The sequence below is a fragment of the Malus domestica genome, chromosome 03 (assembly GCF_042453785.1).
Source record: "Malus domestica chromosome 03, GDT2T_hap1".
NCBI lineage: Eukaryota > Viridiplantae > Streptophyta > Magnoliopsida > Rosales > Rosaceae > Malus > Malus domestica.
The window spans coordinates 10,650,963-10,677,550 of NC_091663.1; the positions used below are offsets into that span (position 1 = coordinate 10,650,963).

The 26,588-nt window shown below is 37.6% G+C and overlaps 2 protein-coding genes across 2 annotated transcripts; one reads left to right on the plus strand and one right to left on the minus strand.

Moving 5' to 3' along the window:
• The first annotated feature begins 1,636 nt into the window (after positions 1 to 1,636).
• On the plus strand, positions 1,637 to 4,888 carry LOC108171514 (pleiotropic drug resistance protein 2-like). The gene is made up of 8 exons (XM_070818574.1): positions 1,637 to 2,725; positions 2,826 to 2,964; positions 3,059 to 3,099; positions 3,333 to 3,470; positions 3,598 to 3,834; positions 3,953 to 4,124; positions 4,224 to 4,477; positions 4,608 to 4,888. Exons 5-7 carry the CDS (start codon positions 3,776 to 3,778, stop codon positions 4,371 to 4,373), a joined length of 381 nt encoding a protein of 126 aa, XP_070674675.1. The 5' UTR covers positions 1,637 to 2,725; positions 2,826 to 2,964; positions 3,059 to 3,099; positions 3,333 to 3,470; positions 3,598 to 3,775; the 3' UTR covers positions 4,374 to 4,477; positions 4,608 to 4,888.
• A 14,047-nt stretch (positions 4,889 to 18,935) lies between these two features.
• LOC103423002 (auxin response factor 18-like) lies at positions 18,936 to 22,912 on the minus strand. Its single transcript, XM_008361074.4, has 4 exons — positions 21,260 to 22,912; positions 19,560 to 20,467; positions 19,374 to 19,439; positions 18,936 to 19,195 (listed from the first exon to the last, which is right to left on the minus strand). Exons 1-4 carry the CDS (start codon positions 22,373 to 22,375, stop codon positions 19,114 to 19,116), a joined length of 2,172 nt encoding a protein of 723 aa, XP_008359296.3. The 5' UTR covers positions 22,376 to 22,912; the 3' UTR covers positions 18,936 to 19,113.
• Positions 22,913 to 26,588: the final 3,676 nt, after the last annotated feature.

The following is a 26,588-nucleotide window of genomic DNA, read 5'->3' on the forward strand; positions in this document are numbered from 1 at the left end:
GTGTAAACCCTTCACAATTAATGAGAACTCCTCTATTCCGTGGACGTAGCCAATCTGGGTGAACCACGTACATCTTGTGTTTGCTTTCCTATCTCTATCAATTTATATACTTATCCACACTAATGACCGGAGCAATCTAGCGAAGATCACAAAAAGTGACCGTTTTCGCTACCTAGGATCTATCTTGCAAGACAACGGAGAATTAGATGGAGATCTCAACCATAGAATACAAGCTGGATGGATGAAGTGTAAGAGTGCATCCGGCGTGTTGTGTGACCGTCGTAAGCCACTGAATCTCAAGGGAAAATTTTATAGGACGGCAATAAGGCCAGCGATGTTGTATGGCACAGAATGTTGGGCGGTGAAGCATCAACGTACACAAAATGGGTGTAGCGGAGATGAGGATGCTTCGTGGGATGTATGGGCACACGAGAAATGATAAGATTGGGAATTAGGATATCCGAGGTAAAGTAGGAGTAGCCAAAATTGAAGAAAATATGAGAGAAAATCGGTCCCGGTGGTTTGGACATGTGCAAAGAAGGCCTACTGACGCTCCGGTTCGAAAATGTGACTACGGGACAGAGGTTCGGGGCCGAAGGAGTAGAGGAAGACTTAGGAAAACTTTGGAAGAGACCCTAAGAAAAGACTTGAGTACTTGGATCTAACGGAGGACATGACACAAATGAGCGCAATGGCGTTCTAGGATTCATATAGCCGACCCCACTTAGTGGGAAAAGGCTTTGTTGTTGTTGTTGTTGTTGTTGTTGTATTCATTTTTCTGTTTAAACGTATATGTCTTAGGGAACTAAAGTGGCATTCAGATGCGTAGTGATCCAATGACAAATGCACGTTTAACTCTCATTTGGTGAATCACTGTTTCTATGAACTGTCTAATAAAAAATATAATCAAGAATTTGTAGTAAAATTGTTTGATTGATTGTGGGTGTCGGGGTGACTCACGACTGCAAAATCAAACAGTTAGAAGGACAGAGATCCCAGCCTGATTTCCCCCACCAAGTCCTAACCTAAGGATCCAAAGATTCAGACTCTTGAAATTTGATTCATTGTCTATAATTATTATCACTTTTAGAAGGGCCCCATGTTTGTAGCCGTTGGATCAAATTTCAACGGTCCAGATCTCCGTGTCCTTAAGATTTGGTGGGGTGAGATCCGGCTGGATCTCTGTCCCAGTTAGAAGAATGTTATTTCTATTTATACTAGGAAAACTTAAGATACTTTTTTTTTTTCCGCACAGACCACCAGTTATTAAAGAATAAAAAAACCTTGTTTTCTCAGAATCCCGCTAAATCCTGAGAAATCATTTCAGCTTTTTTACTTTTCACAAAAAAACAAGGCACTTGTCCCTTTCACTTTGACAAATTCAGAATTCTCTGGCCAACATTTTACTGATAGTTAAATATTATATTATCTGTATTTTCTCAATCAAATGCAATAGATGTACATGCTAACCTAGCCCAACACAACACTGTACAAGCACAATTAGTTGTTGAATACCAATAACATGTACTTTTTTTGGGGGGAGTAAAATAACATGTACTTGTTATGTATCTACTTTTGCATCTACATCCGTTGTACAATTTTTCTTAATAAAATCTTCTTACAAACGAAAGAATAAATGAGGTTATTAGACCCACGATAATACTACAAAAAACAGCCCGTACGTACTTCATAACCTCTTGGAGATGCGGTGAAAGTGGAAGCAGAGGTGGATGCAAAGCCGGCTCCCATGTCGAGGGGTAGATCCCATGAAACTAGGGTTTTCATGTACTACCACACTAATTTCCCCAAAGTCACATGACTCGCAGGTCCTACCATGCATGTGGTAGTCAAATTTATCGCATACGATGTGTGATGCAATATTAAATTGGGATAAAAACATGTTTCGCCATGCAAGATGCCGAAACATGTTATTTTCCCACATGTATAATCAAGGGTTTTATTGTAAAATTGTTTGACTGATTGTGGGTTTCGCGATCATCACGACTACAAAATCAAATAGTTGAAAGAATGCTATTTTCTATGTACACCAGTAAAACTGAAGATACTTGTTTTTTTTTTTTTCACACACACAGCTGACTAGTAAGAAAAATAGAAATTATCTTGTTTACTAATAATCCCTCTAAACCTCAAGAAATCATTTCAATTGTTTTTACTTTTTACAAAAAATGAGGCATTCGTCGCTCCTTTCACTTTGGTGAACTCAGCTTTCTCTGGTCCACCTTTTACTGATAGTTAGTTAAGTATTAAAACTATATGTATTTTCCCAATCAAATCAAATAGGTATACAAGCTAACCCAGCCCAACACGAAACTGTACAAGCACAATTGTGACTTTCAACTGAGTAGAGAAAGAGCTCACTATTGCTATGGAATTGGTTGCCAAACCTTCTATCATCTTCATGGATGAGCTAACATTAGGTCTTGATGCTAGAGCAGTTTCCATTATTATGTGTCTGTGAGAAACACTGTGGATACATGATGAACTGTTGTTTGCACAATTCACTAGCCTAGCATTCTCATTTTTTAAGCTTTTGATAAGTTACAAACTAACTTTTTAATCCGTTTAATAGGTAGAATTTTTCATTATTCATGTACAATATTTCACATTGATTTCATTTAGCCTTGCAGCTTTTCGAAAAAAGGAGGAAGTTGATTTATGCCATCCTCTAGGTTACCAGTCTTACAAACTTGTTGAATACTTTGAGGTAAGTTTATACTTGAATCACTTCGGTCGATCTCATGTAATCCAAAATGTATTCCACTCTGTGAACTCAAATTGTTTGACTAATACAAATTATCTTGCAGGGTATTTTAGGGGTTGCAAAGATCAAAGAAGGGTTACAATCCAACTACCTGGATGTTGGAGGTCAACTCGGCCGCCATTGATGCTCAAAATGGCGTGGACTTTGCCTGCCTAAATATTTGCAAACTCTGATCTCTATAGGTAAGGCATGCGTTTTCTCTTCATTTCTATTGTTGTCATCCACTTGTCTGTGCATACTAATTCTTCTTTTGTCCTTTTTGTCTTGTTTGTTCAGGTTTAACCAAGAGCTTATCAAGGAGAAATAAAAAAGCGAAGGTACCTTTTTTTTCACACACACCGCTGGTTGGTAAAAAAAATAAAAATTATCTTGTTTTCTCATAATCCCTCTAAATCTCAAGAAATCATTTCCCATTTTTTACTTTTTTCCAAAAAAATGAGGCACTTGTCGCCTCTTTCACGTTGGCAAACTCAGCTTTCTTTGGTCCACCTTTTACTGACAGTTAGCTAAATATTAAAACTATATGTATTTTCTCAATCAAATTAAATAGGTATACGGGCTAACCCAACCCAACACGATATTGTACAAGCACAATTGTGACTTTCAACTGAGCAGAGAAAGAGGCTCACTATTGCTGAAGAATTGGTTGCCAAACTTTCCATCATTTTCATTGATGAGCTGACATCAGGTCTTGATGCTAGAGTAGTTTCCATTATTATGCGTACTGTGAGAAAATTTTCATTATTCAGTTACAATATTCCACTCGTCTGTGTGTGCTAATTATTTTTTTCATCCTTTTTGTTTCGTTTGTTTAGGAGAAATCAAGAACTTATCAAGGAGCTAAGCACTCCATAACCAGGCTCCAGTGATCTTTACTTCCCCACCCAATACTCCAAAGCTTTGCAACACAATGCAACACAATGCAACACATGCTTTTGGAAACAACACTGGTCATACTGGAGGAACTCATGACACAATGCCATTAGGTTTTTCATGACAATCTGCATCGTAGTATTATTTGGTGTCATATTCTGGGGCAAAGGAGACCAAATGTAAGTTTAAGAACTTTATTATCATCTACATCTTTCGTACACATTTTCTTTGAAATGTGATTTAGTTGCATACATTGCTACTTATGCAATGTTTAACTTTATATATTCTTGTGAACAGACACAAACAACAAGACCTAATCAATCTTTTGGGAGCTACCTATTCCGCCATTATCTTCCTTGGAGCTACCAATGCTTCCGTTGTGCAATATGTGGTTGCTGGAGCACGAACTGTTTTCTATCATGAAAGGGCAACTAGAATGTATCCAAAGTTGCCTTATGCATTTGCTCAGGTAAGATATTGACATCCATACTCGTTTATGTGCTTGTTTTTGTATAGTCATTGTAATTTTATATCTTTGTTTATTGACATATATATATCGGTGTTATAGGTGGCTATTGAGACAATTTACGCTGCAATCCAAACCTTTGTCTATTCCTGCCTTCTATTTTTCATGATCGGGTACAATTTCAAGGTGGAGAAGATTTTGTACTTCTACTACTTCATCTTCTTGTGCTTCACTACTCTATATACGGAATGATGGTTGTTGCCCTGACTCCTGCTGGCCATCAAATTGCTGCAATTGTTATGTCATTCTTCTTGAGTTTCCGGAACTTGTTCTCGGGCTTCCTCATTCCCATGCCGGTATGTCATTTGAATTGTTCTTCTCATTTCAAGTTTTTTATATGTTATTTACCATGCTACGGATCATCTTTATTACTACTGTATACCTAATATGTGTCTTAATACTACATCTAATTTCTATCTGGTGAAGGTGATACTACTGGGGTTCACCCGTTGCCTGTACAATCTATGGTATCTTCACATCTCAAATTGGTGACATCAATCTCATAATCCAAAATGTATTCTACTTTGTGAACTTAAATTGTTTGACTATTACTGACAATTAGTTCAATGCTAAAATTATATGTATCTCTCAATCAAATAGGTATTCGGGCTAACCCAGCCTAACACAACATTGTCCAAGCACAATTAGTTCTTGAATACCAAATCACGTATTTGTAATGTGTTGAATATTTTAAGAATACATTATCTATATATATATATATATATATATATATATATATATATATATATGTTTGACAAAGGATGGGATTGGGTTATTGACCCAATAATCACGTCTCTTCAATTTGAACACTACATTTTTTTATTGTTGCCGAAAAGACATGATTCATGGCCAACAAGTGTAATCCTTCTCCTAGCAAATATGACCTTTGGTTAATTGGTGTTTTGTATCAGATATGTCCATTGGACATACTGCTGCAATAAGTTGTATCACATGGTGAAAAGGCATACTCGAATCAAACGATGTGCCTAACGGGTGTAATTCTCTATATATATATATTGGTAACATTAGTAGAAGAGGAATCATTCAGAAATTTGTTGTCTACACAATTTCTTTGCTCTCTCTTCTCTCCATCACATTCATACAATTTCTTTCTAGTTATTTCTAAGGGAATACAATTTGGTTTTGCTAATCGAATATTTCATACTTTATTGTATCCTGGAAGTGATTTGCCAAAAACCCTTTAGTAAACTCATCCGAGTTGGGGCAAATAACACTTTATGGAAACAATTCCAGTCGTACCTCAAAGTCATCATCCAGTTTATTCTCTATATTTCTACATTTACTCTAACAATCTTAAAGTGTTATTTTCGTCATGGAGAACAAGTCCGATAACATGGCTTTGAAGATTATCAATCAAAATGTCTACAAGCTAGACAAATTTGATGGATCAAATTTCATCCAATGGAAGGACAAGATGCGTTTTATGCATAGTGATCTAAATGTCATATATGTGTTGGACCCGAAGTTGGAGTTTATTCGTGAACCAAGTGACAGACACGGACAAATTAGTTGTCGATTGAAAGATGCATGAAGAAGATGAATTGGTATGTCGAGGACACATCTTGGACACATTATCTGATCGCTTATATGAACTGTACGCACACGTTCAATCTCCAAAGGAAATTTGAGAAGCACTTGAACATAAGTACACAACGGAGAAAAGAGGTACCGATAAGTTTTTAATGTTCAAATATTATGAGTTCACTATGTTTGATAACAAACCCATCCTAGACCAAGTTCATGAATTATTGGTCTTGGTCTCAAAGCTTCGTGAACTTAAAATAGTTATTCCAGATCCTATGATAGTTGGGGCTATTATGGCAAAATTACCCCAAACATGGAGTAATTATAGAAAGAAACTTATACACATGGTGGAAGATATTAGTTTAGAGGATTTGCAAAAGGATATTCAAATTGAAGAGGAAACTCGAAATCGTGATAAGAATTTTGCAAACCAAGATTCCTTCAAAGTTCACATTGTCGAAGGAAACAATTACAAAAAGAACTTAAAAGTCAAAATTGACAAAAGGAAGTTTAAGAAGACCAATTCCAATAACAATCAAAAGAATGCAAATGGTGTCTGCTACCATTGTGGAAAGAAATGTCATTACATTCGTGATTGTAGACACAGAAAAGTAGTGAAGAATATGCCAATAAGACCAATAGCGCAAATATGGTGGAAAATTCTGGAATTGATAACATAGTTGCACTGGTATCAATGATGCATATTGGCATGATTATCAAATTGAATATGGCAGGGGCAATAAAATCATCTGATTGGTGGTTCGACTCAGGGGCTACTATACATGTGTGCAATGACAAGGCACAATTCAAAACATACGAAGCATCAACGGACAATCAAGAGGTTTTAATGGGGAATCATAATTCTGCCAAAATTCTAGGAAAAGCAACCGCTGAACTTCAGTTTACTTCTGGGAAGAAATTGAGGTTGCTTAATGTACTACATGTTCCAGAAATTAGAAAGAATCTTTTGTCTGCAAATTTATTATGTAAGAATGGTATAAAGACTATTCTAGAGTCCGACAAATAAATAATATCGAAAAATGGAATGTTTGTTGGGAAGGGGTATTCTTGTGATGGGATTTTTAAACTGCGTATTAATAATAAAGTGAATTCTTTTGCTTATATTGTTGAATTTTCCTCTCATTTATGACATTTACATTAGCTCATGTAAATTTTAGATCTTTAAAATACATGTGCCCACTTGGTTTAATTGCTTGCAATGATGATTACAATGATAAATGTGAAACATGTATTCAAGCGAAAATGGCTAAGAAACATTTTCCAACTGTTGAAGGGAATACAAATTTATTAGACTTAATACATTCTGACATATGTGAATTTAATGGTGTTTTAACAAAAGGAGGAAAAAGATATTTTATCACATTTATAGATGATTGTTCCAAGTTTACTTATGTGTATTTATTGTCTAATAAAGATGAAGCTTTTGAGTGTTTTAAGCGCTATAAAGATGAAGTTGAAAACTAAAAAGGAATGAAAATTAAATGTCTTCGTAGTGATAGAGGTGATGAATATTTTTCACATGAATTTGATATTTTTTGTGAAAAGCGTGGTGTTATACATCAAAGAATTGCACCCTATACACCACAACAAAATGGTTTGGCAAAAAAAAAAAATAGGACACTCATTGAAATGATTAATGCTAATACTCCAAAATATTTATTGGGTGAAGCATTGTTTACTGCATGCTATATACACAATAGAATTACATTTACAAAGACACATGTGTCACCATATGAAATTTGGTAGGGAAGAAAACCAAATTTGTCATATTTGAGAGTATGGGGTAGCTTTTTATAAGGCACTCGATCCTAAGAGATCCAAGTTGGGTCCAAAAGGAATTAAAAGCATATTTGTAGGATATGTAGAAAATTCAAAGCCATATAGGTTGCTTAATTTAGACTCAAATATAATAGTTGAATCTAAAGATGTTGAATTTATAGAAAATAAATTTTATAACGACTACTCAATGTCTGGAAAAGATAATGATCAAACACCTTTCTCTAATCCGGCTACTAATCATTCTCAAGGTGAGAAAGGAAAACAGTCTGAAACTGTTAATGAACCAAGGAAAAGCCAAAGGGTAAGAAAAGAAAAGACTTTAGACTCTGATTTTATTTCATCTCAATCTATTGTATTTTTAGTCGAAGGAAATAGAACAAAGGTTCTCAAGAAAATACCCATATTGTTGAATGTTGAGGATGATCCTAAAAGTCTAAGCGAAGCAATGACTTCAAGAGATGCAACCTTTTGGAAAAAGGCTATAGATGATGAGTTTGAATCATTAATATCTAATCAAACATGGGTTTTAGTAAACTTACCCCTAGGATCAAAAGCAATAGGTTGTAAGTGGGTGTTTAGAAGAAAATACAATACAGACGAGTCTATATATTCAGACATTTAAAGCCAGGCTGGTTACCAAGGGCTTTAAGCAGAAAAAGAGAATAGACTATTTCGATACATATGCACCAGTAGCTAGGCTCACATCAATTAGAATATTGTTTGCATTGGCATCTTTGTATAATTTGCATGTGCATCAAATGGTTGTGAAAACAACAATTTTAAATGGTGATTTGAATGACAAAGTTTACATGAAACAACCAGAAGGGTTTGTTCTCCCTAGGAATGAAAATAAGGTTTGTAAATTAGTAAAGTCGTTATATGGATTGAAGCAAGCACCAAAACAATGGTATGAAAAGTTTGATTTTGTCATTTTATCATATGGATTTAGACATAACAATGCTAATAAATGCATGTACTCTAAATTCACAAATGATTATGGTGTTGTTATATGTTTATATGTTGACAACTTGCTAATTTTTGGTACAAACATGAAAGGTGTATCTAAAACTAAAGAGTATCTAAATTCAAAATTTAAGATGAAGGACTTGAATGAAGTAGATATTATCTTGGGAATTGAAGTAAAGAAGCATAGTAGGGGTTACGCTTTGTGTCAGTCACATTATATAGAAAAATTGCTTCTTAAGTTTAAGCATATACAAAAAAGAAGCAAATACCCCTTATGACCCTAGTGAAACTTTGCTTAATAATTCTGGTAGATTCGTTGCACAGCTTAAGTATGCTAGTGTAATCGGAAGTTTAATGTATGACATTCATTGTACCACGCCAGATATTGCATTTGCAGTAAGAAAACTTTCTAGATACACTAGTCATCCAGGTACTGCTCATTGGAAAGCAATAAATAGAATTTTTGGTTATCTTAAAAGAACTATTAACCTGGGTTTAACATACTCTGAGTTTCCAGCAGTACTTGAAGGATATTCAAATGCAAGTTGGATAATAAGTCTACATCAGGGTGGATTTTTACAATTACCGGAGGATCAATTTCTTGGGCTTCGAAGAAGCAAACATGTATAGCACATTCAACTATGGAATCTGAATTTATAGCATTAGCGGCAGCATGTAAAGAAGCGAAATGGATTAGAAATTTGTTATTGGAAATAGAATTGTGGCCATAACCAATGCCATCTATTTCTTTATACTGTGATAGTGAGGCTACTTTGTCTAGAGCATACAATAAGGAATACAATCGAAAGTGTAGACATACTAGCTTGAGACATGAATATGTCAAGCAATTAATAAATGGTGGAGTTATTAATATTATTTATGTTAAATCAAGTAATAACTTGGCAGATCCGTTAACGAAATCATTTTCAAGAGATTTGGTAGTTAGTACATCTAGTGGAATGGGGCTAAACCCTTTTACTGAAAATTAGCCACCAATAATGGTAACCCGATTTTGTCTAGAACATCACTAGTTCAAAAGTTTAATGAGTAATAACAAGTTATTGATAAATGGTTGTGAAAGCACTGAAAATTAATGTAAAGCTCATTTCAGGATGATCAGTGCAAGACTGCTACGTTTAGGAGGATGAATTTTATCTCTTAATGAGGTTATTTGTAGTTATGTCTATAGTAGCAGGGACATGGGAATGAACCTCATCTATATGAACATAAGAAGTGGTGCCGCTTCTACCAAGAGTTGGGTTTTCTCTTGTAAATGTTCATGAAACCAAGATGAAGCACAAGGTCATAATAGTGCTTAATGAGTTCAGAAATTTCTTTAAGGAAATAAGACATAGTCATGTGTGTAGTGATTCACATTTTAACATAAGAATAGTTGGTTTAAAACTTAGGTCACCATCGCATTCGTTATAACTTTGAATTACTTACACTAATTAAAGGTTTAATTCGAAAGACACCTTTATTGTATGCATGATTATATCGGTATGCTTGTGATAATTATAAAGAAAGAATTGTTGTAATATATACTGTTGTTTGACAGGGGATGGGATTGTGTTATTGACCCAACAATCACATCTCTTCAATTTGAACACTGGATCTTTTGATTATTGCCGAAAAGACATGATTCATGGTCAACAAGTGTAATCCTTCTCCTAGCAAATATGACCTTTGGGTAATAGGTGTTTTGTATCAGATATGTCCATTGGACATACTACTGCAATGAGTTGTATCTCATGGTGAAAAGGCATACTCAAATCAAAAGATGTGCCTAAAGGGTGTAATTCTCTCTCTATATATATTGGCAACATTAGTAGAAGAGGAATCATTCAAAAATTTGTTGTATACACAATTTCTTTGCTCTCTCTTCTCTCTCCATCACATTCATACAATTTCTTTCTAGTTATTTCTAAGGGAATACGATTCGGTTTTGCTAATCGAACATTTCATACTTTGTTGTATCCTGGAAGTGATTTGCCAAGAACCCTTTAGCAAACTCATTCGAGTGGGGGCAAATAACATTTTAAGGAAACGATTCAAGTCGTACCTCAAAGTCATCATTCAATTTATTCTCTATATTTTTACATTTACTTTAACATTATGTATGTACTAAACGTGAAAAGTATGGATCAATACATATTACACAATTATGCCTCTACATCAACTCTACATTTGTGTCTACATCCATTGTATAGCTAGAGGTTAAGGATTCATTCGCTAAAGAAAATTTCTAGCTCCGTTCATGATAGGAACCACAAATTCTCTTCATCATCATTTAAAATCAACTCTTGAAAAATTTATTCGATTTGGTGACCGTTTAGTTATCTATATGTGTCGAAGAAATCGGCGGTTATGATAACAAGTAACAACCTCTTGATGAACTGTCAATTTTTTTTTTTATTCACCTAGTCCCAAATAATTGAAAACTGAAAACTAATGAAACCACTCTCAAAATAATTCTAGTTCAATCCCAAAACTTGAAATACATATTTTTACAAAGAGCATTACTGTCAGTTTTTACAACACGACGTATGAAATCTTAAACCGTAAGACTTGAGCAAAGCCCCAATAAAATGGTTCAGATTACTCTCTCAAAATGATTCCGGATCTATCCGAAAACTTGAAATACATATAATAATTATTATAAAAGAATGCGAAGAATAAAATGTCATAAAACCCTATTCTTTGAATGACGCCAATTAAATACGGTTGAAAAAATTATAACTCGTTTGGATATGTTTTTTCAATAAAATCGCTTTTATAAAAACACATTGAAACTATTAATAAACTGAAGTGCTTCTTAGAAAAGCATGTGTGCTTCTTTTATTAAGCACTTCAAAATTAGAGGCGCTTTTGTTGATATAAAAGTGCTTTAGTCATTTTAAAAGTATTTTCAAACAAACACATAATGTCACAAATCATAGCCGTGGGGTTTGTTCGATTGTATTTTGATTTATTTTTCTATGAAATGATATTTTATGAGAAATATTTCTTGCTAGGAGTGTTCTAAGTGATTTGTAGGATTGTATTTTGATTTATATTATTCACACGTTAATGATCCATTAAGACAGTTTCATATCCCAATGCATGAAACTGGGATCCCATAATATACGGGTTTAGGAACTAAAAACTTATTAGACCAAAAACTTAGATATTTGAATGCTTTATGTTTGTACCATACTTAGGGCCTCCGTATTTAGACCTCGTATAAATACTCAGGGCCTCCGTATTTAGACCTTGTATAAATACTCGGGGAACTCAAGTGTAATTATGTAATAAATGAATAGGCAAATATGTAATAAGTGAGGAGCCCTTAGTCTATAAAAGGGACTCCTCACCCTCACAATCCTCAAGCCTCACATCCCCAAACAGAGGCTCTCATATTCAGAGCATCCCTCTCTCAACTTTCTTCCTCTGTGAACCCAACAGAGGGCAATACCCTCACAAACACAACAACACTCTGTAATCCATACATATAGTTATAGTGAAACAATATCAACATCAGTGCGGACGTAGCCCAAATATTGGGGTGAACCACGATACATCTTGTGTTCTTTACTTTCTTGCAGATTCACGATCGGATTTACGTTATTCCAAGACCTCCCGATTTTATGCATCAATATTTGGCGCCGTTTGTGGGAATCGACACGAAAAGCTATGTTGGTTCTCTTTCATTTTTTCATCTCACCACCATGATACCTCACCACACACCACCGTGAATTTGCAAACCCAAGAGACAACCAAAACTCTATCTGCCTCGCTCTTGCTTTTGATCTCTTTGACCTCTTCAAACAAGAGACCACATACTCTCTCTCTCTACCATCATTTGTCAGTTACAATCACTCTTTTCATGACGGAGGAGGAGGAGAGGAAATTCCCCAATCCAATAAAAAAAAAACCCCTAAAAAATCAGCAATCCTAGAACCAGGTCTCTTCCATCAACGAAATGCTTTCTGTCCAGCTTCAATCTCTCCAACGACATGCTCTCTTCCGCCAACGCACTCGCCTTGCCTCTTTGGATGCTATCCGAGTCTGAAACCGTTACCCATCTCCTCACCCACATTAAGATCCTTATCTGTCGTCGAACCATCGCAATCGCTGCCCTCGACGCAGGCCTTTACTCTGAGGCCATCCACCACTTCTCTAAAATTGTGGACGGCCGTCGCGGAGCTCCACAAGGATTCCTGGCAGAGTGCTACATACAGCGCACCTCTGCTTTCCGGGCAGCGGGGCGGATTGCCTACATGACCTGGAGCACTTGAAGCTTTTGTACAACTCCATCTTGAAGGATCGGAAGCTGCTGGGGCCGGCGTGGAAGCAACACAACGTGAGGTACAGGGAGATTCCAGGGAAGCTGTGTTTGCTGACGACCAAGATACAGCAATTGAAGCAAAGGGTGGCTTCGGGGGAAACAGGAAATGTGGACTACTATGCTTTGATTGGGTTGCAACGGGGGTGTTCGAGGTCAGAGTTGGAGAAAGCGCATTTGCTGTTCTGTTTAAGGCACAAGCCCGATAAGGCCACCCTTTTCATTGACCGATACGAGCTGATGGATGATCGAGATGTTGATTCAATTAGGGATAAAGCGAGCTAGTGGACGGCCGCTCTAAAACAGATGGTCGGTTCAACCAGCCGAGTCGGACCCTAATCCAGCGCATCGTCTAGAAACTCATCTCTATTCTAATCCGTCGCCAGGGCTTTTTCCTATTCGCTCTTCTCCGCTACATCTTCGACATGCTCCGCTACATCAAGGTCATTTGTACGGATCTGATTACAGACCCGCCACCGGGCATGGGAGACCAAGCACCGACCAATGATCAAACCCCGAGGGGGTGCAGTCATATGCTCACATGTCGCAAAAGCAGAAAACAGAAACAAAAGCAAAAGAAAAGCAGAAAAGAAGAAGTAGAAACAAAAGCAAAAGCAAAGCAGAAAAGAAAAGAGAAAAGAAGAAACAAAAACAAAAGCACAAGCAGAAAGCAAAAAAAGATAAAAAGAAGCAGACATAATTGCAGTGGTGATGGCATGATTGCAGAGAAGGGAATTATGGGCGCGACCCATCGAGCAGGTCCTGTCAGCTGCACATGCTATCCCACTATCCAACCATATGCCATACCCACCTTCTGCAGCAGTTTTTTTTTTTAAATGATGTGATTTACTTTTCTTATCTTTTGCAGACATCTGTATAAACCCACCAGAGGGCAATCATAAAAAAAAATTTAAAAAAAAAAGGCGAGCCCAAAATAGTGGGCTGAAATGTTATGTGGAGGGCGAAGGCCCATATGCCCGAAAAAACCAGGCCCTATGACTTCAAACTCCAACTTCTATCCCTCCACTTAAGGTTCACCCGCTATTATCACCCACTAGGTGATCAAAAGTACTTCCAGTACTCCAAAATTATTCGGCAACTTGCCGCTATTATCACCAACCAGGTAATCAAAAGTACGTCCAGTACTCCAAAATTATTCGGCAGCCTGCCACTATTATCACCCACCAGGTGATCAAAAGTACGTCCAGTACTCCAAAATTATTCGGCAACTTGCCACTATTATTACCAACCAGGTGATCAAAAGTACGTTTAGTACTCTAAAATTATTCAGCAGCCTGCTGCTATTATCACCAACTAGATGATCAAAAGTACATCCAGTACTCCAAAAATTATACATGAGCATCACTCATGTCAATCATACATAAACATTCATGACCATCACTCATGTTAATCATACATAAACATTCATGACCATCATTCATGTCAACATTCATGAGCATCACTCATGTCAACATCCATGAGCATCACTCATGTCAACATCCATGAGCATCACTCATGTCAATCAGCTTCGAAAACTTCATTTACAGAGCTTCAGCTTCGAGAGCTCCAGCTTCAAAAGTTTCATTTACAAAAGCTCCAGCTTTAAAGCTTCACCTACAAAGTTTCAGTGCATGGTATACAAAGACCGCCCTGAACAACGGCCACTTCGGCCCATACATGGATTAAATTTGAAGTCTTCAGCCAACAGACTATATTGACTGAAGACTTGGGGGACTACACTATGTACCATATATTGGCTTCCGCAACTGGGCCTTATGAAAAATACTTGGGAGACTTAGCCCATTATTTATGTACTGAGGAGCGAACCCTTATTCTATAAAAGGGACTCCCTCACCATCATTAAAGAGCATCGTCGCCTGCTGAGCAACCGCCTCACCGCGAGCATCAACTCTAGCCCATCATTTATGTATTGAGAAGCGAGCCCTTATTCTATAAAAGGGACTCCCTCACCTTCAACGCCACAAGCCGAGCCAACCAAGGCAACATAAGCCACAAGCAGAGCAGTCTCGCAACATGTGCTACTTCTAGTTGAGCATCATTTCAGATTGGGCACCGCCTCATATCGAGTATCAGTTTTAGACGACATCTAGTTACTTCGGCCCATACATGGATTGAATTTCAAGTCTCCAGCCAAAAGATTCTCTTGACTGAAGACTTGGGGGACTACTGTTTGTATCATACTTAGGGCCTCCGTATTTAGGCCTCGTATAAATATTCGGGGGACTCAAGTGTAATTATGTAATAAATGAAGGGGCAAATATGTAATAAGTGAGGAGCCCTTAGTCTATAAAAGAGACTCCTCACCCTTACAATCCTCAAGCCTAATATCACCAAACAGAGGCTCTCATATTCAGAGCATCCCTCTCTCAACTATCTTCCTCTGTGAACCCAACAGAGGGCAATACCCTCACAAACACAACAACACTCTGTAATCCATACATACAGTTATAGTGAAACAATATCAACATCAGTGTGGACGTAGCCCAAACATTAGGGTGAACCACGATACATCTTGTGTTCTTTACTTTCTTGCAGATTCACGGTCGGATTTATGTTGTTCCAAGACCTCCAAGTTTTGTGCATCAACACTTTCTAAACATGTTTATGTCTTTGCACGTATAATTCACGAATTGGCTCTTCCTCCAAGCCAACCTTTGACCATTTGACTCTTACTTTCGATAGATTTCTCATTATGTTGTGAACAAGATTCAGTACATTGTATCATAATACAAGTGATTGGTTACTTAAATTACACTCCTTTGTTGTTATTACTACTCTAATTAAGTTGAGAAATTTTCAACAAGGCCTTTAACAATAATTTTGAGTGTGTGATGCTTATACATAGAAAGAAGGCAACTTGTGTTTCATACTTATAACACTACTAATACTACACTAGTGTGAGTTTATAATTGCGAAAGTCATGAGTTCAATATAAGACAACTCGTAAGCTTAATATAGTGAACTCATGAGTTCAAGATATTGGTATCATACTCAAATTTTCTAGCCCACTGTAGGAGTGTGATTCTTATATGATCTCACCATATTGGTATCCCACAAACTTTTTCCAAGGTATATCCTTCACATTGTCTACTATTTTATTTATTTATTTATTATAAGCGATATTTTAAAAAGCTATTATATCAAGTGATATTGTTACTCTAATTAAGTTACAGTATACTAAATCAAATGGAGAAAGATGATAATTAAACCCAAGAAGCATAATAGTTGAATATTATATCCACCAAAATAATTCAACACTTGCTCACACTCCCTAATTAACTAGAGTAATTAACCTCAAATTAATTAAACACATAGGGGCATTGAGTTTTTGGGTGTGCATGTATAAGTTTAAACCAATGATATCGTTTTCACTGAATTCACAAGCAAAAAGAGGAGGAAGAGGGCTGGGTGGAGTCCAACACCAATCCCAATCCCAACCCAAATACACAACCCACAATCCACAATCCCACCATATTCAAATCATTCCATTAGCCGAAAAGGAGGCCCGGCCATCAAAAAGGCGACACAAGTGTTGGACCGCACGTGCCTCTGATGTCATCATCCCCAACCTTAATTGTCATTTGGGTCCACTGCACGTGTACGTTGCTTTGGGCTCGTGCATTTTCCCTTTTTTTTTTTTAATAGTTTTGGTTTTTGTACCTTTTTTTGTTGGGATTAATAAAATAATAAAATAATAAAATAATAAAATAATAAATAAATTCAACCCGTGAATACTGAGACTGAGTATTGGCAATGACAATTGACCAGACGCAAATTACAGGCAGCATGTCATGTTTCTGGGGTTTCAGATCCCCATGCCCTCACAGCATTTCAATACGCTAGGTAAATTCATTTTGATGAAAAAAAATTAGCTCCAATGTTAAAATTCATTTTGCCACGATTAGATATTGAATAAAATTCGTATCACTGAGTGGTTATATTTACAATCGGACTTGCTAATGCGATCTATCTTACTTGTGCATAAATTGAAACTTAACGTGTAAAAACTTTTATTTTCTGTGGTTTGAATGGAATATTTATTTCTGCTCGAGATTATAATTTACAATAAAAAATCCATTGAGTGTTCAATTTTTTTCTTTTTTCAATTAGCTTTTTACTAAGCTCGTATCAAAGTGATTTTTCCAATTTATGTTTTTCTTATAAATCAAGCAGCTAGGTATAATTAAAAGGAAAACTAATGAAAAGGGCTTGAAAACTTTGAGTTTTAATGATAAGGACAAAATAAAGGGTAAAGTGAATAGTACCAGGATTGACTTTTTAGTGTAAAAATGTGGTTTTTCGTTAAAGTGAACAGTACCGGGTGCTTTTCGTTAAAGTTCCCATAATTAAACTATACGATTTAAGTGACATGTTGCTTACTCATTTGCTTGGTTAGAAACATTGGTCACTCTGGCGGTGCAGTATCAGTTCAAATTTTTACTGTAGCAATCATTGTCGCTCAATAGTCGTTCAATTCAGTTACCAAACGAACTACACCCTTAATTAGATATACTTCAATATCACATCAAAAAATGTTTACAAGAAAAAAAAATTCACACAAAGTACAGCAGATAAAAGTCACACAAGCAAACTATACGCAACAAACAGAATAATTGAATTTTATATAAAAATACTTATTATATTTGAACCACTAGAAGAAAAGAAAGATTATAACTTGTTAATGATTTGTGATATTTTATTAAGTTTAATTTTATTCTTTGGACCAAATAATAAGGCAAAAATGTAGACACTTTTGAATAAAAGAAACACCAAAAGTGTAGGAAAGTGGCTGTATTAATCGGAAATAGATCATCTCCGGATCTCTTCCATCAAGGTTCTAGATCAAGTGATCTGGATGATCTAGATTTTCAAATTTCATTCAACGGCAAAAAATTATCACAACTTTTAAAGAGTCAAAACAGGTGAGCCGTTGAATGAAATTTGAAATGTCTGGATCACTTAATTCAGTAACCTTGGTGGAGGATATCCGAAGAGGATCTGTTCCATATTAATCTTGTCAACGCAAATGTTAACAGCAAAAGTCAATTCTACAAAGGCAAAAACTAAATGCCAATTCGTCAAGTCTAAAGGCCTTTCACCCTTTTCAATCATTCCGTCCCACCAAATCAGTACGTCGAACATTGTAAGTTTGTAACCATTGGAAGTGGCTTGGAATAGGGTTTACAATTTTGGATCGGTTCGAAATTCGCATGAATATAGGACCTAATGTGTTCACATTAGCACTGTTCAACCAAAATTATATTAATAGAATGATAAATTTTCTCATTTTAATATATTTATGCGTATTGATATGTCTGTGAATTGATATGAACACAATACAGATACAAATGGGTAAATCTAAACATAAGTGCTTGGCTTGCTAATGAGTCATGTCCGAAAGTGAAAAATGTTAAAACCTAAATAAAGAGAGATATAAACACATTGTTTTATCGGTTTTTGTTTTGGAAAATGGAGCATCTTAATCTTAAATAACTTGATTTTTTTGTTAGAAGTAATGTGTAGACAGTCTATCTGTCCATGCACCATTTGTTGGAATCTAGCTCACAACTTCACATGCATGTAGTACTTGGCTTCAAGCTTTAACAACATGCATAATAATATCATGGAAGCCAGCCCAGCACCTGGCTTTCCTCAAAACGAATCCCAACAAGCAGCCGCTGTGCCTTCATCATTTGTCTTCAAGAATCCCAACAGCCACATAATGCTTTACCTCGAATCCACATGATAAACCTAATCACATTGCAGGCCAAATAACCCCAATTGTTCTTTAATAATAACTTATTTAATTGGTATTATATAAAGATAAAGTCATAGTACATCTTTTCTTTTAAATTTTTATCCCTCCCTTCTGTTTAAAGGATTATCACGTCAACATCTTATATTAATTTTTTTTATAGAAAAAGAAAGACAAAATAAAGAATGTGAGAGGAGAAGAGAGAATTCTAATCCTTATAATGGTTCGACTCAAAAAGATGCAAGCACGAGTAATTCTATTGTGGATGCATTATCTCGTTTAAAAAGCATTTAGTTGGCTTTCCTAAATGCATATAATTGCTAAGATCTTCATAAGTAGATAATTTTCACCAAAACATTAGGCAATATTATTGATATTGAGAAGAGCATGTACACTTAACACAAGAAATATACTTAAGATAACACTGTAATAAAATTGAGAGGAGTTCGATATCCCATTTCTCCTAACATTCATTCAGTATTCTCAAGCATCTAGTCTCAGATGCCATACTAGAGTCTATACTAAGCAAATATGCTCAAAGGACCGGTCTTACTTGTTGCTCCCAGTCCATTTTCTGCATTTTGCATTCCTCGAATCCACGTCCTGCAAAATAGTGTTCCAACTTTCAGTTTATCGGTTGTTCATGTATGATAAACATAAGAAGCTAATCTTATGTAGTTCAAATTAGTTTGAAAAGTTTCGCGATGTTCGAAAGGAAGGAATGCGTTGGAATAAAGATCCGTAGATATAAAGCGAGATCATTTTTCATAAAATTGCTTACCTTCCAATACTTTCACTGGCTGGATGTGTTAAAATAGTCAGTCTTTTTGCAGTTTTCATAAAATCGCTGCATTGTTCAAAAGTAGAAGGAAAAAAAACCGAATTAATAAAATAGCATATAAAACCAATTTAGGCGGAGTTCAAAAGCATACGATGATCTTTAAGACAAGGAGATAAAAATTGGTACCTGAATGGTTCAACTCCAGTTTGTTTAACAGCACCTGTTACATCTCGGTAAAGAACATGGCTCATCATCTCTGGTTTTTCTATTTCAAACATGTTGGCCAGCCGCCTGTATAGCTCTTCATAAGAACAAAGGGCCGAGAGGTCAAGAGTCCGTCCCACATCCTCTGACTCCATAAACACCTTGCAATGACCAGTTTCTAGGTCTAAGTCAGTAGCTTGAAAATCCTTGTTCCATGAGAACCCAGCACTGGTGGATTTTTCTAGCAAAACCTGTCGCCCAAGTACTGATTCTGAACCGTTAAAGAAAAACTTAGTTTTGTCTTGACTTCCGTCTTTTGAATTTTTCCCAGGAAGAAGTTGTGAAACTGCTTCGCTTGAACAACTCCGAGAAATCTGCTGCTCTGTAAGTATTGGTTGACCGAAGAGTAAAAACTTGTGTTTCTTAACATTATCAGGCTTCTCCGAGTTCTGACTAGAATTCCCCATTGTTAGCAAGCAAGATAGGTTCTCATTGCTGCTTGTATGGCCTGCTCTAATGCCATTGGAGATTCTAGAACTCTGATCGAACCGCTGGAAACTGGATGAGAACAGCCCCGACTGCAGTTTGTTGTTAAGGTGGAGATCTGATAAAGATATTCTAAATTGAGCATGCCTGGCTCCCTGTATGCCTGAAGGAGTATTGTTGGGTAAACAACACAAGGGGCTGCTGGGCCCGAGTGGGTTGCCTGAAAATGATGGCAATGTTAATTGCCCGTCAAGAGAAAAATCTGGGTGTTGCGGGAGACGCAACTTCTTTCTTGGTGGTGAGAAGGGTGACATGTGGATCATGGGAAAATTTGATACTAGCTCAATCAACCATGGGCTGACACACTTCACATTCTGTAACAAATCTGGCTCGTCCCATGTCACCTGTAAGATTGTGGTTTGTCAATCAATGTCAAGCCAGATGATTAAATGGCAGGATTTCAACAAGGTTACACTGTTTAAATATACAACAGAACGGAGATAGCTGCAACAAATCAACAATAGTGAGGAACGTATAAAAGAACGGAGTCTAGAACACATAAATTATTCAGACATTGTAGACATTGGAGTTCATACTGAAGTAAATTATTCTACTTGAGATCAGAGTTAAAAGTCTCCTTCCATATAGAGTTCATACTTCATACTGTGCCCGAGCAAAATATGGACTACCAAGTGAGTTCTCAACTCCCAAAGTGCCAATTTTAGACCGTAAGGACGACAATGCCATGTCTGTGTTTCAATTACGAACGATGAGATCCTGGCTATTAGGCAGGTGAATTGGACATAGTAGTGTGTTATAATATTCAGGAACATCAGCAGAAGGGGATATATTCCACTAACAACCACAAAAGTTGGTGCTTCAGACCACATTCACCGCCAAATAACACGAGGAGGGTAGTCAGTGAAACATACCGGAAGACAAGAATGTATAAACTCACAAAAGTAAGCTGGGGAGACGAAAATCTAAGGCAGATGAGCCGACTAAAACTCTAATCGGTTCGTGATCCAACGACACTGTGATTTGACATGCTATGAATCATTTTTGTGTTAGTCCTACCAAGATTCCAAAAAAGCTAAAGGAACATTACAAACATCAGAATAAGAGAACAAAATTAACAAACAAAACTCGAAAAAGAAATACAAGTTGAGCAACAAAATCACAGAAGAACAAAATACCTGCAGAAGCCTCCAAGGCGAATTAGGCCAACAAATCGGGTTAGCAACCTGAACAGAAGAAACGGTCCCCATGAACCAGCTGATCCTCGAAGAGTCCTCAGTCTCGAAAGCCATCTTAAACCTCATTCCCGAGCACCACTGCTCCCTCATTGCCGCCCTCACCGCCGATGCGTTCACGCAAAACTCCGGCGTACTCGCCCTCGGATAATAAACCACCTCAAACGGCTGGCCTTTCGCCGCCATAGTCGCCGCCTCAACTACACTCTCAGGCCTCACTCTCCCCTTCCCTCTCATATTCCCATTGGGGCTCAAATTCCCACCCCCATTTCTCATCTTGTTATCCTCCTCTCTCAGAAACACACAGAAACTGCCGTAAGGCAGAACACAACCTCCAGAGCCGCCGCCGCTGCTGTGGCTGTTGTTCCATCCAGAAGCCACTTCATTTCCTCCACCGCCGTCTAATCCCCTCTTCGCTCTCCGAATCCCAACACAGAGATCGCCATTTTCGGCTCTCAGAAACACAATGGAGTCCCCAGCCACCAATTTCTTCTGGTTCACAAATGTGCTCCACCCAGTAGTCAACAAATGCCGCCGCGGCGTCCCTCTGTAAATGTGCCTGAACTTCCATACCTCGCCGTGGACGTCCTTCGCGATCACCGTCTGCACCGGCGGGTCCGCCGAGTAATCCAACTTTGGAAAAATGGTCTCAGCGCAGTACCTGGGGACAGAGAACCCGCCGCCATTGTTGGCGTCGGATTGGGTCAGCGTCTTGGCGAAAGACGCCGGCTTTTCCTGATTTTCCGACCCATATGCCTCCGTATCCCCGTCTTCCGCGGCAAAGGCCTCGTTGTTCTCGATTGGGTTCATCCTAATCTTGGCGAACACCTCATCGGTTTCCGGGTCCGCCATGAACTTGATGGCGGCCACTCTGCAGAGAACCAGCGAGGGGATCCTTAGCGAGGCGGCCGAGAAATCGACGCCGCCGCCTGATTGGGCGTGCTCGGCGTGGCCTTGCGGAAAGTAGAAGACTTTGGAGTTCACCGGAGGCATGTGGACCATGCCGCCGGCGCAGGCGTGCCACAGCTGAGGATCCAAGCTTTTCTCCGACTCTTTCATGGTTCTGGATGGATTTCAAAACTACCCAGATGATCAAAACTCCAAAACAAATGATGGATTTCCGGGTTTTTGCTCTTCTGGATTTTGATTTTTTGTTGTTAGAGTGTCGCTCTTGTCTCAAGGGAACGATAATATAAAGGCAATGAAAGTAACAAAGGCTTCAACTTCATGACTACAAAAAGATTTCAGCTTTTTAGAGAGAGAGAGAGAGAGAGAGAGAGAGAGAGAGGCTTTTGATGATTTCAGTGAGTAAATGCTGTGAGGAAGAAAGCCAAATCACTGCAATGAATTCACTGTTTTTTCACCTTCTTTGGTGCAACAAAATCTTCAGAAACCCAAATCTAAACAAACAAATCGTACCAAATAAATAGTCACTCTGTTTTTACTTTTGAAATTCAGCAAATTCATCAACAAATTCAAAGAAATTATAGAAAGTTATGGTAAGATCTCGCATCCGGATAAAATAGTGAAAAATATAGCGACTGGAACTAGTAAAATCAGAGCAGTAGTTATAGTACCTGTCCTTGGACAGCCTCCGAAATCAGAGCAGTCAAGAGACAAACACTTAAACTCAACCCTTGAGTTAAACTCGACTCGACTCTTCTTCCATATTAACCTTAGTTAACCAGTTAACCGGCTCATCGGATTAGGACCAACCCTTGTGGCTTTTGTGCCCGCCATCTTTTCCGTCGAGTGAAAGTTTTTAGCTCGTGATTAATGGGATTGAGAGATACACGAGCGCGCGGGAGCGTGGAGTGGTGCCTGGTAGGAAAGTGGGGTCCACAATGTTTTGCGTTTCAATTAGTACATTATTGTTTTATTGGAACGAAACATTATGATGACTGTGAATCCGTTCATATAAGTTTTCAAACGTAAAGGATTGTTTTGTGTGGGGACGTAGGAGGACATTCTTGAGAGAGATGGAAGGAAAAAGAATTACATAAAACAGGTGTATGACGTTTCAATTAGTACATTATAGTTTTATCGGAGTGGAATATTATGATTACTGTGAAAGTTGCTTTCAAAACGTAAAGGGTTGCTTTGTGCGGGGACGCAGGAGGACGTTCTGACTTTACGAGTTGCTTTCAACATGCTTTATTACAGACCTGAATTGTCTGCCCTCTCTCATCCCATTCTGTTTCCATCCTTTCTTATTTATGTGGTCACGATTAAGTCACATCAATATTTTATATTGATTTTTTTATAAAAATAATAAGACAAAAAGCAATGGAAATATAAAATGTTGACGTGACTTAACTATGACCACAGAAATAGAAAGGGATGGAAAGGATATAAGATGGGAATGGCAGACAATCCAGATCCGTAATAAAGGAGGTGCATTATTTGGGTACCAAAGTTTTGTCAGAAGTATCACCGTGCCTCAAATGACTTATAAGGAATTGGATCCCCTCCTAAGCAAATGGTGAATTTTGATCCAACAGCTACAGTTATTATAACTTTAGAGAGATCCCTTGTTTGTAGCCGTTTGATCAAAATCCAACGGTCCATATTATGTGGTCATGAGGATCCCCACCATTTGCTCAGGAGGGGATCCAATTCCGGATTATAATATGACCTCTCTCGAAGGCTTTTTTTTTTGTGGAACCGGATCCTCTTCTGAGCATTGTAAACTGAGCCTCCTGAGCAAAAGATCTGGGCCTTTGAAATTTAATCCAATGACTGCAATTATTATAACTTTAAAGGAGTTTCATGTTTGTAGCCGTTAAATCAAATTTTAACAACTCAGATCATTTGCTTATGAGGCTCAGTTTACAATGCTCGGTTCCTTTTTTTTGTTACAATTTCTTAAATATATTTTGCTACAAGTTCCGAAAGATAAAAGGCTGGCGTCAGTAGAAGCCATTCAAGCCAAGAGTCATGGTCATGGGCTACAAGATGAAAACATTTGTCAACATTACCAAAGCATAACTTTAGACCGGGACTAAAGAATCTCCACGTCTAAAAACAAAACCATTTGATTAAAATGTTTTGTGATTGTTTTTAGAACTACATTGTCATAGACATTTCTATTAGATTTTAAGGAATTATTAAACTCTCAAGAGGCGTGTACTTTTTATTTTTACAAGAAACAATAGCCAAATTTATTGATCAACCAACACAAGAACAACTACAAAGAGGTGTCAAATCGGTATGTTCTCCAATTACTAATAATTTGAATAGAGTTAATGTGTACAAACATACAAAGATAGAAAAAGCTACATGGCCACCGCATGAAAATGAACAATAGGAACCACTAGTGTAGATCTGCCACAATAACGACAGACGTGACAGGTCATCACCAGGAACACACAAAATCATCACCAAAAGGCTAGACCACATCACTTGCTACAACGACACAAACATGTACAACAAAACTAAACTAATATAAACTAAGAGAAATAATCCACCAATCAGCTTCATCTTCACAGTGAATGTTAAACCGCCACCTTCAATTCTATATATATCTGTAGTAACCACATGCCAAACAAGGCGAGACAATTGCAGATTTGAAAATATAAGATGGGACCGCTACATATTTGACTAGATAAGGTTGTATTGCCACATATCGGACCAAATACGCCATCTAAACCATGTGAACCATCATACAAACAGGTTGAAAGGATGAATTCGGTCAACTGACAACCCAACACGCCAAAGTGACAAGGAATTTAGGGACGAGTTGAGCAACCTAAAATTTGGTGGAGAAGAAGAGAATGAGAGGAGCGAGGCTAGGAGAAAGGAGAAGGGGAGCAAAAGAAAAAGGGTGAGGGGGAGGGGGCGACATTGGGACGACGGACATAAAGAGGGGAACAAGGGATGCGAGGAAAACAAAAGGAGGAGAGGGGATGGGCTGCCACCAACCCCAAATCGGAACAAGGAGTTCGCAGTGAGGATGCGACTAGCTCTAGGTTTGCTTAGATTGGTTATTTATGATTTTGCTTTTAATTGCAGTGGTTTAAATATTATCATGTTATATGTTTTTAATTCATATAATATACTATGAGCGTGAGGGCCTAGCCCCCAACTTCAATTGAGTTCCAGTTCTCTTTACATGTTTAAATCTTATACACCAATGCATTGTTAAATATTTGTATAGAAATTAGAGTTAAAATTTAGATGGCGATAAATGAATTTGGTTGGCCAAGCATATCACAATTGATAGCAAAGCACAAGGTTGAGACAACAAGTGTATATGTTGTGACCTTTGCAATTAATCTAAATTTAACTAAATGAATTAAAATTTGGCGTGGCAAATATCAAATTAGGTGGGTTTTTGTGACATTTTATTCATTCTTCTTATCTTATGCTTATTAGGGCAACATATTTGGTCCAACTAACGTACAAATTGCCGTCCCATAGCCAGGAGGTTAACCAACATCTAAGAGTAACTCCACCGTTGCAAAGACCCCCCCTTCTGAGCTATTCACTATTTAATTCACCCAGTGAACAGTAACTGCCCTTAATGAACAGTAATTACCTTTTGCATCTCCCCTTACACTGAATAGCTTTGGCAATAGGCAATAAAATATTAATATTTTTTTTATAATTAATACTATATTATTTACTTTGTATAAATTTATATTATATTATTAATTTATCTCCGGATCCTCCTCCTTCCTTCTTCTCTGCAGATTTCCTTCTTCCTTCTTCTCTGCATATTTGGTTCTGCTTCTTCTTCAATTATGCATCTTCTTCTTCACTTCCTTCTTCCTTCTTTGTTTGTTTATCGGAAAACTTCTTCTTCAATTATGCATCTTCTCCGACAACCATCTTCGAAGAAGTCACGATGCCAGCTTAGGGAAAGCCCACGATGCCGACTTGGCCTTTAAAGAAGACGGATCCGGAGCAGCCCCGCGTTGTTTGGCTCCACAGCTTGAGTAGCTGTAAGGTTGAAGCCCATAAATGTAAAGGAGATGATGGCTAACATCGCCCAGACGTTAGCCTTGCGTCACGTGGCCTTCGGGCTCTCGGGCTGGCAACTCCTGTCGGGCCTCTCCCCCGGACCCGCTCGGGCTCCATTGCCAGCACACGCTGGACTTCCCCACTCGGGCTCTCTGGCCCTGTTCTCTTTAAACTCATTAAATCTTTGTGGTCTTTTTACAAATTGACCCTTTACATTTTGGATTTGAGAAAAATCCAACTTCGTGGCTGACGCTACTTGAACCTAAATATGTTTTCGTGACTAACTATTTTCCTCATTGTTTGATAACCG

Excerpts from the sequence above, each read along its gene's own strand:
- LOC108171514 (XM_070818574.1), top strand. The coding sequence starts at position 3,776 with ATGACAATCTGCATCGTAGTATTATTTGGTGTCATATTCTGGGGCAAA. Across the intron at positions 3,835-3,952 it reads TGGGGCAAAGGAGACCAAAT|ACACAAACAACAAGACCTAA; the intron begins GTAAGTTTAAGA and ends TCTTGTGAACAG. Across the intron at positions 4,125-4,223 it reads TGCCTTATGCATTTGCTCAG|GTGGCTATTGAGACAATTTA; the intron begins GTAAGATATTGA and ends TCGGTGTTATAG.
- LOC103423002 (XM_008361074.4), bottom strand. The coding sequence starts at position 22,375 with ATGAAAGAGTCGGAGAAAAGCTTGGATCCTCAGCTGTGGCACGCCTGC. Across the intron at positions 19,440-19,559 it reads ACTGGAGTTGAACCATTCAG|CGATTTTATGAAAACTGCAA; the intron begins GTACCAATTTTT and ends TGAACAATGCAG. Across the intron at positions 19,196-19,373 it reads GCCAGTGAAAGTATTGGAAG|GACGTGGATTCGAGGAATGC; the intron begins GTAAGCAATTTT and ends ACTATTTTGCAG.